Below are 15,960 nucleotides of genomic sequence, written 5' to 3'. Positions count from 1 at the left end.
TAAAACCACATTATGCGATCTCAGGCAGTAGCCACTTACAATTCGCTGTGAGATCAGGGAGCAGATGTATAATAATAATAATGTGTGTGTTTTAGGTCTTTGAAGAGAGAAAACCCCCACCTCAGTGAGGATGTGGTCCTCATCAGAGCCCTGAGGGACTCCAACCTGCCAAAGTTCCTCACTGATGATTCTATGCTGTTTGGGTAAGCCTCTTAGACCTTTTGGAAAAAAGCACAACGCTTTCCTGGTGCAACGACTGTACACACACCTAAAATACCACTAGTTTATTACAAGGGATCACACTTAAGATAAGTTTTAATGAGAAAAAACTGTGATTTGTTTATTTCTGTAGAAACAGAACATTGTATATTGTGTGTGTGTACTGTATGTGTTTATGTATTATACCCCCCCCCCCCCTCTTTCCCAGTGGTATCCTATCGGACCTGTTCCCCGGTGTGAGTATTCCTGACCATGACTACGGCGTGCTACACACCACCATCCTGGAGTCTCTGGTGAAGCGAAACCTACAGCCGCTGGCTGGCATGACCAAGAAGGTACAAGAGAGGGGGAAGTAATGTGTCTTCCTTTATTTTTTAAATGTTTTCCTTATGAAAGAGTTTATTTTCTGTATTTGGCTAATTTTCCTTACAATTTTGAATTCTACACTTAGATTTAAAATGTAAATCTCATATTCCAATTTAGATGTAACATTAACATATAATAACAAGACTTAGATTTGTATCGAGATAGTGTGTTGTGACTATTACCACCTGAACGGATATATACATAGAAGATAAGTAGTTTGGTGTCCCTGGGACTACAAGTTGCCAACCAAAGTAATAATCATTTCAATGTTGTGCTCTATTATAAATATGAAACCAATAAACCCATAATACTTACCTACATTTACATAATACAAATAATGAATGCTGCGACTGGTTGTTTAAAACAAATCATCACCTTCAGTCTTTGAAATGCAGAAGCCATGTCATCAGCAGGCCATCGCGAGCTACCTGAAAATGGCTGAGTGGGAAGAGTTGATTTTCCTTCAGACTGGTTGATAATATGTCTCGAAGCTCGGTCTGTGTAGAATTGAGATCCACAAATTCAATTTGAATTTGCAATTTAAAAACCGGATTCATAAATAAAAAGTGGAAGATATTCAGGAATGCTTTTCATTTGGTTGGGAATCAGTTTACATTATTTGTGGAATTTGTTTGATTTGCAGATCCGTTTTAAATTTACAAAACATTTATTTGAGTTCAGAATTCTTTTGTTTTGCATCTGTGGACGGTGTTTTCTATTTACTGTGTACAGTTTTAAGGTTTGTTCACCCAAAATATCAAAAATACAACAAGAATAAACAAATATAATTCAGATGCTTCGTGTTTGTTCCACTTTAATAAGTTGTAGGCTTGAATACATTTATTTTGTTTTGGAAACTCGGTCCATTCTCAAAACTTTCTACTTCTTCTTTCCATTCAACCAGGTGATCCAGCTGTATGAGACCATGTTAGTGCGTCATGGTGTCATGTTGGTTGGGCCTACAGGTGGAGGTAAGACCACGGTGTACAGAATCCTGGCAGACACACTGGAGACCCTCCAGGCCACGGGGCACAAGGCTAACAACCCCTTCTTTCAGCATGTCAAGACCTACATCCTCAACCCCAAATCTGTCACCATGGGAGAGCTCTACGGAGAGGTACTGTAGGACAGGAGAATCAGATACACATCAGCTTCCTGTTTCCACACCACTCCACAACACTCTGCTCAGGCACTCATTCCACCAAGATGCGCCACAGGAAGTCATGACATGTTATTTATTGTCTATATGTGCACATTGAACTTTAACGCCTTGTGTTGATATACATATGTTATTCTATTTTTATATGTATGTATCTTACAATTGTGCATTCTTAATTAAACTTTATATACATATTTTTCTTCATTTTATTTTTATTTTATGTTTTATTGAACATTTTACTTTGTTTATATATATTTTTGTATTTGAGCCTTTTATGACATTCTTGATCTTTATATGAATATCTTTATTCGATTTTATTTAATCTTTATATGGACATTTTACTCTTCGTTGTTCTCAATTTTTTGTTGCGCATTATTGGTTTAACTACCTACTGTATGTCCAATCCATAAAGTATTGTTTTCAATTTTAATAAACGTTCCTATTTTATTTAAACACTGCTATTTATTTATTTGTGTATTAATGTATTTATTCTAAAATGGAGCATCTGCGACGAAAACCCAATGTCCCCCGATAAAAATAAAGTATTCTTATTTTCCTCCGGTTCCCTTCTTACACGTTCATTATTTTCCTCAACTTCTCAGGTTAACACGTTAACAATGGAGTGGCGTGACGGACTGATGGCGCTGAGTGTCCGCCACGCGGTAAACGACACCACCGACGACCACAAGTGGGTGATCTGCGACGGCCCGGTGGACGCCCTGTGGATCGAGAACATGAACACGGTGCTGGACGACAACAAGATGCTCTGTATGGCCAACAGCGAGCGAATCAAACTCACCCCATCCATACACATGTTGTTCGAGGTTAGAGCTGAGTTTCATGCTTTCTGCTTCAGTGTGTACCTAGATGAGTTTGTGCATTTACACTGGGGACAGCAGTTTTTGAAACGGCTGATTTGGTCCAGATCTCTTTTTTAAAGCCTAAAAAATGTTAGCCAAATGGCTCGCAACAAGGTATGTTAACTAGATATTGATAACGTTTTGAGATATTTTGATTTGCTTAATAAGACGGCAGACACTGAAATGTAAATAAATGAAAGCAATTTCAATTTTTTAAAAGGTAACATAAGGTAAAGAAAAACGATTGATTCTTAAATTATACAAAAAGCATTTATAAGTACGTTTACCAAATTCAAATCTTCTGTCTCTGCTACGGCCCGTCCACACGGCGGCGTGCGTTGAAGCTTCAAGTCTTCTGCCCATTCACTTTGAATGGGGTGACGTCACGCTTTGCCGAACTGCATTGTGGGAGCGTTGCTTCGCTTTGCTCGCTTCAAAAGTTGAGCAATGTTCACATTTTGAAGCTTCGACGGAAGCGTCAGCCAATCACATCATATGCCAGTACAAGCTCTAGCCAATCAAACCGCGTGCTTGTGTGTCCGGGGCGGGAGATTCATGTGATTGGTTGTTGGTCAAGTTTCAGACAAGCTCACCGGCAAGCTTCAACGCACGCTGCCGTGTGGACGCTGCGTTAATGTAATATGCATGATACTTGTACAAATAACAACATTCTTGGATTCGTCGACACTCCTTTTTATGCACAGTGATGCTTTTTTTTGCACACCTGCCACAGTTATCTAACCCGTACCAATACACCCATTACTTTTCCTTCTATTACATGTTGAAGACCATCTAAAAATACATTTATACAGTTGCAAGAAAAAGTATGTGAACCCTTTGGAATTACCTGGATTTCTGCATAAGTTGGTCATAAAATGTGTTCTGATCTTCATCTAAGTCACAACAATAGACAAACACAGTCTGCTTAACTAATACCACACAAACAATTATATTGAACACACCATGTAAACATTCACAGTGCAGGGTGGAAAAAGTATGTGAACCCCTAGGCTAAAGACTTCTTCAAGAGCTAATTGGAGTCAGGAGTCAGCCAACCTGGAGTCCAATCAGTGAGACCAGATTGGAGGTGTTGGTTAAAGCTGCCCTGCCCTATAAAAAATACACACCAGTTTTGAATTTGCTATTCTTAAGAAGCATTGCCAGATGTGAACCATGCCTCGCACAAAAGAGCTCTCAGAAGACCTACGATTAAGAATTGTGGACTTGCATAAAGCTGGAAAGGGTTACAAAAGTATCTCTAAAAGCCTTGATGTTCATCAGTCCACGGTAAGACACATTGTCTATAAATGGAGAAAGTTCAGCACTGTTGCTACTCTCCCTAGGAGTGGCCGTCCTGTAAAGACGACTGCAAGAGCACAGCGCAGAATGCTCAATGAGGTGAAGAAGAATCCTAGAGTGTCAGCTAGAGACTTAAAGAAATCTCTGGCACATGCTAACATCTCTATTGACGAATCTACAATACGTAAAACACTGAACAAGAATGGAGTTCATGGGAGGACACCACGGAGGAAGCCACTGCTGTCCAGAAAAAACATTGCTGCACGTTTGAAGTTTGCAAAAGAGCACCTGGATGTTCCACTGCACTACTGGCAACATATTCTGTGGACAGATGAAACCAAAGCTGAGGTGTTTGGAAGGAACACACAACGCTATGTGTGGAGAATCCAAAGGGTTCACATACTTTTTCTTGCAACTGTATATGTCATTTTTATAATCTGAGACCTAATGATCGCACCACTTTGTGACAATGACAAACAACCAGGACACCCAATTCTCAAGCCATGCCATTCTCGTATCCTGCACAGGGCCTGTAGTAAGCTTCTCTATCTGAATTTGTTTGAATATATTTAAGCATAGGTTTATACTAAAAGATGGTAATTGGCTTTAAAATGACTGTGTTTTTCAGGTCCAGGACTTGTCTGTAGCATCTCCAGCCACCGTCAGTCGCTGTGGGATGGTGTATATCGACCCAAATGAGCTCAAGTGGATGCCTTATGTCCAGACGTGGATCAGCGGTCTAGAAGCCAAGGTAGGACACTCCTCATCAGTGAGGAAAAAAGGCCTTTCAAACTGGCTCAAATCACGCTCGTTGTATTTGAACAGAGATTCTCAGCCTGGAGGTTCATTAATGCGAGTCTCCAGATGGTTTTCTAGAAGGAAAGAAAATGACATTTTAAATCAAACACCATAGTATACACATTAAATCATTTGCCACTCACACTTGAACTGGGGCTCAATCATGGATGTGTCAAGTGAACTGGATACAGCGATGGAGGAGGGACCTTGTTCATATCTATGAGAGTTGCTCAGTGGAGCATGAAGCCCAAAAAGGCCTGACTGTAGATACTAAAAGTTCTCTGATCATACGGGGACCTTGGCCTGTAGAGCATGAGCACTTGCGCTTTTCTTAAAGCCCCTGTCGCACTGTCCCGAAATTGAAACCAGAGGGACACACGATAAAGGAAATGTTGAAATTCGGCTCTGATCGTAACAACATCGGGCCATTCGTGAGGGCATCTTAAACCATCGTATGACCGCCAGTGGAGTTTCTCAGGTTCCGGCAGCAACTTCGTGAGCGGTGGCAAAATCTTTGGCATGCCAAAAAATTGCTGAAAGACCTTGCGAAGGTTCATTTTCGTGTTGAATTTGTGTGTCCATTTTGCCCTAAGGCACCCGCGAGGGCATCTTATCAAATAGTGTCATCTTCGTCTGATCATCGGGGCGAAAAATGCCCAATGGCACCGATGAGGTGAGCCTGAGAAACTCCACCAGCTGTCATACGATGGCTTGAGATGCCCTCACAAATGGCCCGATGTTGTTACGATCAGAGCCGAATTTGAACATTTCCATTATCGTGTGTCCATCTCGTTGTTTTATTGCACAACAAAATCATGTAAACATATTATGTAAATAACCCAATTTGTGTTCTGTGAAACTGAAGAGGATATTACATTGTTTTTGTTACTTTTGTTGCAGTTGTATGTCTTAAATGTAATTTAGGTTAACTTCCTGTTTTATTTAGATGCTTTTATTTTGAAGGCGGGTTGACAGGAAGTTGTTGTTGCTATGGAAACAACATAACAGAGAAAACTTAATATCTTCTACATATAAAGACGGATAAAGTAAAGAACAAAGTCTGAAAATATCAGCACAGTATCATAGTACTTTAACATAATTGTTTTTGTTACTTTCGTTGCAGTTGTATGTCTTAAATGTAATGTAAATGTTGCCTTTGTGTGTAGTTCGGGGTCATCTTCGTGCGGAATTCATAATTCCATATTCTTGTGGTGTCAATTTCGGGACAGTGTGACAGGGGTTTTAGCCCCGCTTCCAATTCAATTTGTCACAGCAAGTATCTGTTTAGGGATGACACTAATGTGATGTGAGAAAATAACTCAGGATTACAAAAATAAATAGACAACCACTTACCAGCTTATAATGCATTTACTTCAGTATGTGCACACTGTTTATGAGTCACATTGATTATTCTTAGGGGTTGGGGCTCAAAAAGGTGAAAAACCACTGCATTAGAGGATATCATCTAATTTAGTATTCTCTGTGTGTGAATCTGGCTGTTTGAGCAAGGTAATGTGCCTTTTCAGGCATTACAGGCAGAGAAACTAAAGCTTCAGCTTAAACGTTGATGACAGAACAGAACATCAAAGTGTATAGCTTGCAGCAGCTTTTTCTGGGTGATTTGGCTTCGCAGTGAGAGCCAGTCAGCTTTCCTCTTAACTTTTAACTCTCTATCTCTCTCTTATTGTTTAACTCTGTCTCACTGTCTAATTGACTGAGACTAATCTGTTTGATGATAGTATACATATCTAAAGCTGTCATTTTTACATTACATTATTTTTATTTGGCTGACAATTTATCCAAAGTCTTCAATACCATGTCATGTTGGATTAAGTACCTTGCCCAAGAACATTTGGAAATGTTGACTGCAGGAAGTGAGATTGAACCGCCGTGTGTGGGAGAGAAACTCCCCATGGAGGGACATTTGTGATTTTAGCCTTTGCAGTCCATTTACATGCACAACATCCTATAGAGCTACAGGGAAGGGACAACCCCAGAAAGCCTAAAAGGGCCCCTAAAGTAAAACTACCTTCTCCAAAAAAAAACATTTTGACTGAGAGAGGCTGTCTCCCTGTATCTCTTGGGACTAGAAGCGCATTGACCGTAATTATTCTAATTTTCATTTTCTTTGTGCTCTGTCCCACACTCTCCTCCAGGTGCAATACCTGTTCAAGGAAACGTCTATTTGAACCTTTTTGGAAATACGCTATTTTATATAATGCCTCTTGCGTTTACGTCACGCACAAAACAACCCCCATCACTCACTGCAGAGAGCAGATGCTAGGTAGCAACCACAGGGGCACATCTTGTATGTAAAATTATACATTTTGGCCAAACTGTCAGTAACCTCAAGTCATTGAATCAGAATAAGTGTACTTGATTCATACCAGGGGAAATTGTGTTTGTTGACAGTTGCTCCATTTTTGCTTAAAATAAACTTAAATGATTAAAAAAAAACACATGATAAAGAACATTAATATAAAAATAACAAGTTCAAGTTAGAATGTGCAGTATACAAAATAAAGATATTCATATTAACATAAGAAGCAAAGAACAAATTCAAATAAAGATACATGTTAAAAAAGTCAAAATAAATGTATGTAAACATAATAAGTACAAGTATAAATGTGCACATTGTACTACAATACATAACATGTATATTACAATATATACAGTGGTTTATTCATATTATTAAGTATTAATGAGATATTTACGCTGAATACAAAACACAGCAAGGCACTCCAAACACAACGGTGACGGGGACAGTAAGAACTGTTGCACACACCTGGGACCGAGCGCTTGTTGACGTCCAGGTTTTCAGGCTGTTGGTGAAAAATGTGCTAAAATATTTATATTAACATAAGATAAAGTAAAATATTCAATTAAAGGTGGGGTAGGTACGTTTGAGAAACCGGCTCGAGATACACTTGTTGTTATATTCCATGGAATGCTCTTAACATCCGATAGCAATGAATATCTTAAGTGCTTTGACAACAACTCCATAAAAAAAAAGTCATCTGTGGAAGCCGTAGTACTGTAAAAAGCACGACCAATCATTTTAGCCGGCCCGGCTAAAATAACTGGATGGCCTACCTGCCTGTCAGCCTTCCATCTCGTGCACAAACTTATCTCGTGCCCTCATTGGTCATGTGCGCGTTCGTGTGTGTTGGAGGAGGGGCTCTGTAAGGAAGTGTCAGATTTTTTCCGGCTGTGTATTTTCAAATTCTAGCGCACTCGAGCTGATTTCTCCAGAATTACCTACCCCACCATTAAGCTAAAGTTAAACACAAGATTACAAATATTAATATAAACATAAAAAGCTAAGGTAAAAATGTGCACATTTTACTACAATATAAAACATGTATATTACACATTTACAGCAGTATATTAGCATTACGTCTTTTGACTTAATGTGCCTGCCGCTCTGAATGAGGAGTTAAACAATATATTATTTTCCTTCAAATGTGTTTATTGTAAAGTTGTACTTACATTTATTTCTGAGTGGATTTGAAAGAGAATTGTTTAAACCATGAACATAACTAAAGTGAACTAACTAAGTTGCCTCAATGATTATGAGGACAGACAACTATTGAATAATCTAACCCTCCTCCCTCTCTTTTATCAATTGTTTCTCTCCATGTCATCTCTCAAGCTCCCAGAGCCGGTGCGGACATACCTGCTGGAGCTGTTTGAGCAGTATGTGGAGAAGGGTCTTCAGTTCGTGTTGAAGCGTTGCACCCAGGCCATCCGACAGGTGGACATCAGCAAAGTGGCCTCTCTGTGCTCCCTGCTGGAGGCGCTGCTGCTGGGCAAAGGAGGGCCAGATCTTAAAATGGTACAATATTTAACTGTCACTTTAAGATAAGAGAATGATTAAAAAAAAGCCTACTAACCAATGTTATGCCTTTTTATGTTTGTGTGTGTGTTTCAGGATTCCAAGAACCTCAACAGTGTATTATGTCAGACCTTCATATTCTGCTACCTGTGGGCAGTGGGCGGAAACCTGACCAATTCTAACTGGGATGCTTTTGACACGTTCATCAGGGATCAGTTTGAAGGCAACAACAATGCTAAGGTACATATAATAATAATAATACTACATGGGATTTTTATAGCGCTTTCTCTAATGCTCAAAGACGCTTAAACATACATATACATACAAAGATAGGATGGAGTTTTGCGAGCATATTATTTCTAAGTTATCTTTAAAGATTATTGATGAAAACATCTCCAGCCAAAACAAAGACATGACAGTAATATTCCAATGCTTAACGCAGAACACATGAATGATATTAGACATATTAAGTTAGGGTAGAGGTCCTCTTGTGGCTAGAATGAGTATTACAATATAATTCTATAGAATAATAACTGTTTTCATAGATTAAACAATATATATAACAGTATCTTGAAAAGATTAACTGTTTTTAAATCTACTTCTGTGTTAAGAAGACACAGCATTGTTTTAATAATATATCAAAACTATCTATGGATCACCACTTTTTATTTTCCATACTTGCCTCTCAGGGCTTCCATACACAGCTGCTGTAAAACTCTTCTCTGCCACTCAGGACATTTCTCTTTTCCCCCTCATCGCTATAACAAAGTCAAATCCATTTACCAAAGCATCTGCTGGTAATAGCATGAAATATGTGAACAAGCCTGAAGGCTCATATTATATTACATCAAAGTACTTTTGGCACAGAATGTATCGAGCGGGTGCTCAGGGAGTCTGACAAATAATTATTCTTTATGATATCAGTCACTCTAAAATGAAGACATTACCAAAGGGGTAGTTCCGATTTCTTGAAGTGGAGTTGCGTGTGTAACTTATTCTGCAGTAGATGGCGGTCAGCACATCTCCAGTTTGAAAAAACACACTGGAGTGACTTTAGGATTTTAGCCTTTGCAGACCATTTACAAAAACCTATATAACACACTACAGGAAAGGGGAAAACACATCAATAGTTACATTACATGTATTTCTTTACTCCCCATGTCTGGTAAATGTATGTTTTTTAAAGTGTAGGTTGGGTTTAAAACTGAAAATATAGGGTAGTGCTGACCTCCATCTACTGCACTTAATACACTGACAACTTCAGAAAACCCTTAATTCCCTTCAAGAAAGATCACATTTAACAGTGTACATTCTAGAAATAACTTCAGTAATACCATATTGGAAAGGTAAATCAGACAGAATGATTTTCATTTCATTTCAAACCTTTATTTAACCAAGTGAATCCCATTGAGATCATCGATCTCTTTTTCAAGGGAGACCTGCAGCAAGTAGGTTCCACATGAAGACAGAAAAACAGAAAACAACAGAAAAACAAAAAGGTAATCATACAACATAGACAGGGAGTACAGGGATTTACAATGTACATACCTAACGACATTTACAGGTACCAACAGTATCAGATTGCATAGCATCTATCCAAGCTTTAAAAACATGCAGTGAAACCAAATTGCTCAGTTTCCATTCTTTTTGCAGACTGTTCCAAGTTAGAGGAGCTGCACACCTAAAAGCTTTCGTCCCTAAGACAGTCCTAGCACTTGGCACATTTAACAAAACCACAGCATGAGATCTCAGGCAATAGCTACTTTCAATTTGTCGTGTGATCAGAGAGCAGATGTAAGATGGAAGTTTCCCTAACATAGATGAACATGTACCAGTGACTGAGCCTCCGTACAGTTAGTGAAGGCAAACCTGCCTTGGCATACAGGGTACAGTGATGAGTTAATACTTTACAGTTAGTAACAAATCTCAGTGCACTGTGATAGGCGGCATCTAACTTGTGCAGGTGCATTCATATAGATCAAATCACCATAGTCCAGCACAGGTAAAAAGGTCACAGAGACTAGCCTTTTCCTGGCTTCAAATGAGAAACAGGACTTGTTTCTGAAAAAGAAACCTAGCTTCACCCTCAGCTTTCTAAGCAGATTATTGACCTGAAGTTTAAAAGAGAGGCAATCATCAAGCCAGATACCAAGGTATTTATAACAGGCAACCACTTCAAGTACTTGTCCTTGCGTAGTAACAATATCCAAACTGGTCTCCGGTGTCTTTTTGTCTTTTGAAAATAGCATTACCTTAGTTTTATCAACATTTAAAATAAGCTTAAGCTCAGAGAGCTGCTTCTGAATAATATTAAAAACTGCTCCTTAATGGAGGGACCTGCACAATACATCACGGTATCGTCCGCATAAAAATGTAAACTTGCTCCATCCACATTTTGACTTTAGCTGTGTATGTAGATGGAAAATAAAAGTGGACCTAAAACAGAACCTTGGGGAACACCATTTGCAATGTTTAACCACTCAGAAGACAGCCCATCAAAATGAACACATTGGGACCTTTCAGAGAGTCACCAACCACCCCACTGCATGGCTGGATATGCCCATACTTGCTCTATGCCAAGGGTTGTAAAAGCCATTGCATATATCCTTCCTTGCCAATTATAAATCGGTTGTTATAGAATGGTGGTGAGGAATAGATGAAAGAAAGTGGGGGCTAACATTATGAGTAATTTAGCCTGACAGGAAATGGAAAGTTAAGTGTTTGAGAGGTTTTGTCTCGGCCGCCAGTAGTGGCAGATGATTGAGGGAATGCCTTACTGACGTTGGCAGGAGCTAGCAGGGGTAGAACATGACTCACATACCTAAGGTGGACTGAGCATGTGAGGTAAATGCTAATCTCCAACACCCCACATGCTACCACATCTGTTCAGCAGCTGATATTATACCTCCAATTTAATCAGCGAGATGTGTTTGTGTTTACCATGAGATGAGTAAGCTCCCAGCTGTGGAATACATCAGTGACAGCAGGACTCGGGGAAACAAACACAGCAGACACATACTAATTCACATTCTGCAGGGAAAATCACAAAGTGCCACATAACAGAGACTACAATCAACTGCAGAGTACAATATGTTTTTAATGCCAGATTTCATACAAGGTTTTATAGCTAATGAAATACAGGCTAATGGATGCATGTACATTTCTGTAAAGCTCCACAAAGGCTTTTATGTATGTGTATAAGGGCCACTATATGTCAAAAAGGAGTCTGGGGAAAGGTGGTAATATTTTTTTTTGAGATCCTAAAATCGTAAATCTGCAAGAATTATTTTTCTATCTGGGATTTAAGTCACAAAATTATATTAGAAATTTAAACTACAGACTCACAGATCGCCAAAAGCAAATTAGAAGGTAACAGTTAGTAGACAGTGATATATTTAATCTATTCCTGATGCTAAAATATGTGGTTCCTTAACAAATAAGTAAATATTTGTTAAATGTTCTACTCACTAATTAATGACTGTTCATCCTCAGACATTATTAATGTTTTTTTCCCATTATTTCTGGAATTTCTTCTTGTAAATGTAGCACTTTAATCTCAGAGAACACCCACGTTTTGCCTTGTAAAATAAGTCACAAAGTACCCCCATTCCCTAGCTTCATAACAAAAACAAAATGATCCTTCTAACCTTATACATTATCATAAAATTCGTCATATTTTTTAGATTATCTTCTCTTGTGTGCCTTCTAGCTCCCTAAGAATGGAACCCTGTGGAGTGTGTACATGAACTTCAACCACAAGCGCCTGGAGCCATGGGAGGCGATCATCCCGTTGTTTAAATACAACAGCGAGCAGGCCTTCTTTGAGATGCTGGTCCCCACCACAGACACCGTGCGCTACGGCTACCTGATGGAGAAGCTGCTATCTGTGCGGCGCTCTGTGCTCTTCACTGGCAGCACCGGAGTGGGCAAGGTAGGGAATAAGGGCTACATTAGCAATGCAAGTAGCAACACATGGTTCCCCACATTAAATTACATCACAGTCACATGACTTCCATTCAACACCGCTAAGGTGAAGGCTGCTAATGTTGTATCATTCAGTCACTTTTTGGCAATCGCTGTGTTTATGACACATACAAGCTTCCGACATTCATTAGTGGGGTATTTAGGGAAGTATTGTATGTTGTAGAACAGAATGTCTATAAATGAACAAACAAGATGGTTATAAACAAACTTCATTACGGTTGCATAACTTCATTAATTTATGTTTTTAAGACACACGCTTAAGACTTTCACCACTGGGTTATTTACTAATTTTATGTCTAAAACATGAACATCTCATAGGCATGTCTGAACCACAGACCTCATTTAATGAATCTAACTAGATACTCTTTCAAAAAACCATTGATTTTGAGAAAGGGAAAGACGGAAGTGCTGTCCTGTAAAATGCTACCTCAATTGCGGATAAAGCAATCATTACTGCAACTCTCTATTCAAGTTCACCCTTAAATGGTTTCTGTAACCTGGGGGATAGGCCTATAGATATTTGACAGGCGGCGTCCATGTTTAAAATGGGTATTATAAAACGGACAAGTCAAATCAAGCAATCTGATTGGTTCTTAGCCGTGATATAATGAGTGTATATCACTGGTATAATTGTTGTACTTTTCACAAGAAGTCAGTATCCCTCCGCGTCTGAGAAAAGCTACAACCGTTACATTACGTCCGTTACGAAACTAACTAACAAAACTTAAGATGGAAACATGTAAGGGATAATGTGCAGCAAGGACTTATTGACCGTTGTTAAAGGACGCTCACATCTGCAGAAAGAAGTCCGGTCGATTTAACTGTAGCCTATACAGTTGGGCTGAACATCAAACTGCATTCAGTTTGCTTTTCAAACTGAAACAAGAAAACAGTGGAGAAGTAACGGGGCAGAAACCCTCCTTTTTACGCAACGGTCCAGACATACATCAAACATATTCAGTGTGCAGTTCCTTTGGCATTAGGGCAGGGATATCTAGATACTTTCCAGTTTGACATAATGAATTGTGCTACTTTTAAAGCAAGCAACGATGTTTTCAAATCTGTAATCAAAAAGGTCCGCAAAAACGCTATCGAAGCAGTTCCTACCGTTGCTACGTAGCTCAAACATTAACAATGGACTATTTTTTATCTGCCTGTCGGGTGTTCATTTAACCATAATGACCGCCTCGCTGCACTTTATCCCTTACTTAACTTCGACCTCCGGGGTGGTCTTACTATGGAGGAGTGGATTGAGGAGTGCCTATCGCCAGAAAAAAAAAGCACCTAAACGACGACATGCAGAGCTACGTGAAGAGCAGGTAGACCAACTGGAAAAGTACCACCATTCAAAAGCTTTCTGATGCGGCTCTTGAAACAAAGCAGAGAGATTATGACCGTTAGTGGCCACAGGTGCAAAAGCTCTCTCCAGAGCTGCTGGAAGCCAAATCTCGCAGACCGGAGAAAGTGGAGCAATATTCTCACCACACCAAGCAACAGCCCTAGAACAACCTCAACCTATACAAGTAACCTCGTAAGCCATGCTACTGATGCTGGACAGTTTTTCAGTGGGTGCACAATAAATGGCAACATACAAATGAATGTAATAAATAGCCAAATAATCTATCAACGCTCTCATTATGTTCGCTAGCTGTTAGTGTTATTTAAATTAGAGTGTGTATTTTTCTTTCATATTACCACACTTGGTAACCGTTTTATAAAAGCAATATCTCACTTCAGGCCGTGATATATGGTCATTATATCACAGCTAAGGGGCGTGGTTCAGCCTTCGCATCGGGCTGAACCACGCCCCTTAGCTGTGATATAATGACCATATACCACGGCCTTTCGTGAGCTATTGCTTAATTATATTGGTGTGAAATTGTTGAAATATTGGTCTAATAACAGTGTAACATGGTTATAATGTGTAACACGGCCCCTGATAGACCCCCACACACACAACAACACAGACAATGCTATAACATCACTTGCTGTGAAATAAAAATGATGTGCAATATATATATATATGCCGTTAATAACTGCAATATATACCTGGCTGCTATATCTTCAGAACTGTTACAGGATGTGTATTTTGTAAATTGTGTAATTTTAAATACAAAATATTGATGTGTGAATGTCCCTTTTCAGGGTTAACTGGACAATACACGATCTACAGTGGCTGTAGACAGCATTAGAAAGTCCTTCTAACTATTTGTATTTGTCCTCCCCTTACAGTCAGTGGTTGCTCGAGGGCTTCTTAACAGTGTCCAGGAAAAGGAAGGATACCTCCCTGTCTACATCAACTTCTCCGCCCAGACCTCCTCCGCCCGCACTCAGGAGATCATTGAGTCTAAACTGGAGAAAAAGAGGAAAAACATCATGGGTATTTGCTATACTTATAGACACAAGTATTTCCAAACATTTGGTCTACCTATGTTGCAAATGTATTATCTCTTCGATTTACACACGGCATCTATTGCACGTCTGTCCGTCCTGGGAGAGGGATCCCTCCTCTGTTGCTCTCCCTGAGGTTTCTCCCATGTTCCCTTTAAACTGTGGGTTTTCTCTGGAAGTGTTTCCTTGTACGATGTGAGGGTCTAAGGACAGAGGGTGTCGTATTGTCATACTGATATTCTGTACAGACTGTGAAGACCACTGAGACAAATGTAACATTTGTGATATTGGGCTATATAAATAAACATTGATTGATTGATACTGCAATGTGGAAAATCTTTGAAAAAACTTGCTAAACCGCTTTAACTGCGCCTGCAAAAGACACATTTGTTTTCTTCTAGCAAACCATCCATCCATCTCTTTTGGCGTACAGTCAATGATCTCAGACTTTCCTTGCCATCTGTCAGTCTGTACATCTGTTAATCTTTTTCTCTTCCTCTCCTCATCCTTCTCCCTATCCCTCCATTATAGGTGCTCCTGGTAACAAGAAGCTATTGGTCTTTGTGGATGACCTGAATATGCCCAAACTGGACTGCTATGGCTCTCAGCCGCCGATAGAGCTGCTGCGTCAGTTCCAGGACTTTTCTGGCTTCTACGACAGAACCAAGTTCTTCTGGAAGGAGATCCAGGTATACATATAACATTAGATCAGGTCACGTATGTTAAGTATGTTACAAAAGCTATGTTAGTTTGTCATCTTTGGTTTCACATGTGATTTAGACAGCGGTCTCCTGGGTAAAAGTCCTTTTCTTGTTCAACCCATCCATCCAACCTGCTCTCCTCCTTTGTTGCTCTTTATACTATGACACCTGAATTCCGTCTTTTACCCTATCATAATGACTATAGCCGCGAGGCTTCCCCCTAACAATATACGTAAATATAAGTCTTTATATGCTGCTTACTGTACACAAATACCCATAATGCCATTTTTTAAAATCTGATTTCCCCTTCCGGGATTTCAGCAGGTACTGTAGCTCTTACTCCTATAC

At 39.5% G+C, this 15,960-nt stretch overlaps 1 protein-coding gene across 5 annotated transcripts in view; it reads left to right on the top strand.

Annotated features, from left to right (window-relative positions):
• Window positions 1-15,960, top strand: part of dnah6 (dynein, axonemal, heavy chain 6) — a 131,750-nt gene that overhangs the window by 40,166 nt on the left and 75,624 nt on the right. For all 5 annotated transcript variants that reach the window (XR_004567699.1, XR_004567700.1, XM_034202425.1 and 2 more), the window contains exons 35-44: window positions 96-203; window positions 428-554; window positions 1,490-1,702; window positions 2,347-2,568; window positions 4,532-4,654; window positions 8,354-8,536; window positions 8,633-8,776; window positions 12,246-12,467; window positions 14,753-14,900; window positions 15,443-15,600. Coding sequence is in view for 3 of the 5 variants with exons in the window: in XM_034202425.1 (XP_034058316.1) it covers window positions 96-203; window positions 428-554; window positions 1,490-1,702; window positions 2,347-2,568; window positions 4,532-4,654; window positions 8,354-8,536; window positions 8,633-8,776; window positions 12,246-12,467; window positions 14,753-14,900; window positions 15,443-15,600 (1,648 nt within the window). In the remaining 2 variants the exon portion in view is untranslated. The remainder of the gene's footprint in view (window positions 1-95; window positions 204-427; window positions 555-1,489; window positions 1,703-2,346; window positions 2,569-4,531; window positions 4,655-8,353; window positions 8,537-8,632; window positions 8,777-12,245; window positions 12,468-14,752; window positions 14,901-15,442; window positions 15,601-15,960) is intronic.

This window comes from Gymnodraco acuticeps, unplaced genomic scaffold (assembly GCF_902827175.1).
Source record: "Gymnodraco acuticeps unplaced genomic scaffold, fGymAcu1.1, whole genome shotgun sequence".
Lineage (NCBI taxonomy): Eukaryota > Metazoa > Chordata > Actinopteri > Perciformes > Bathydraconidae > Gymnodraco > Gymnodraco acuticeps.
The sequence above is the reverse complement of the archived record's forward strand: the minus strand, read 5'-3'. Positions and strand labels throughout refer to the sequence as shown.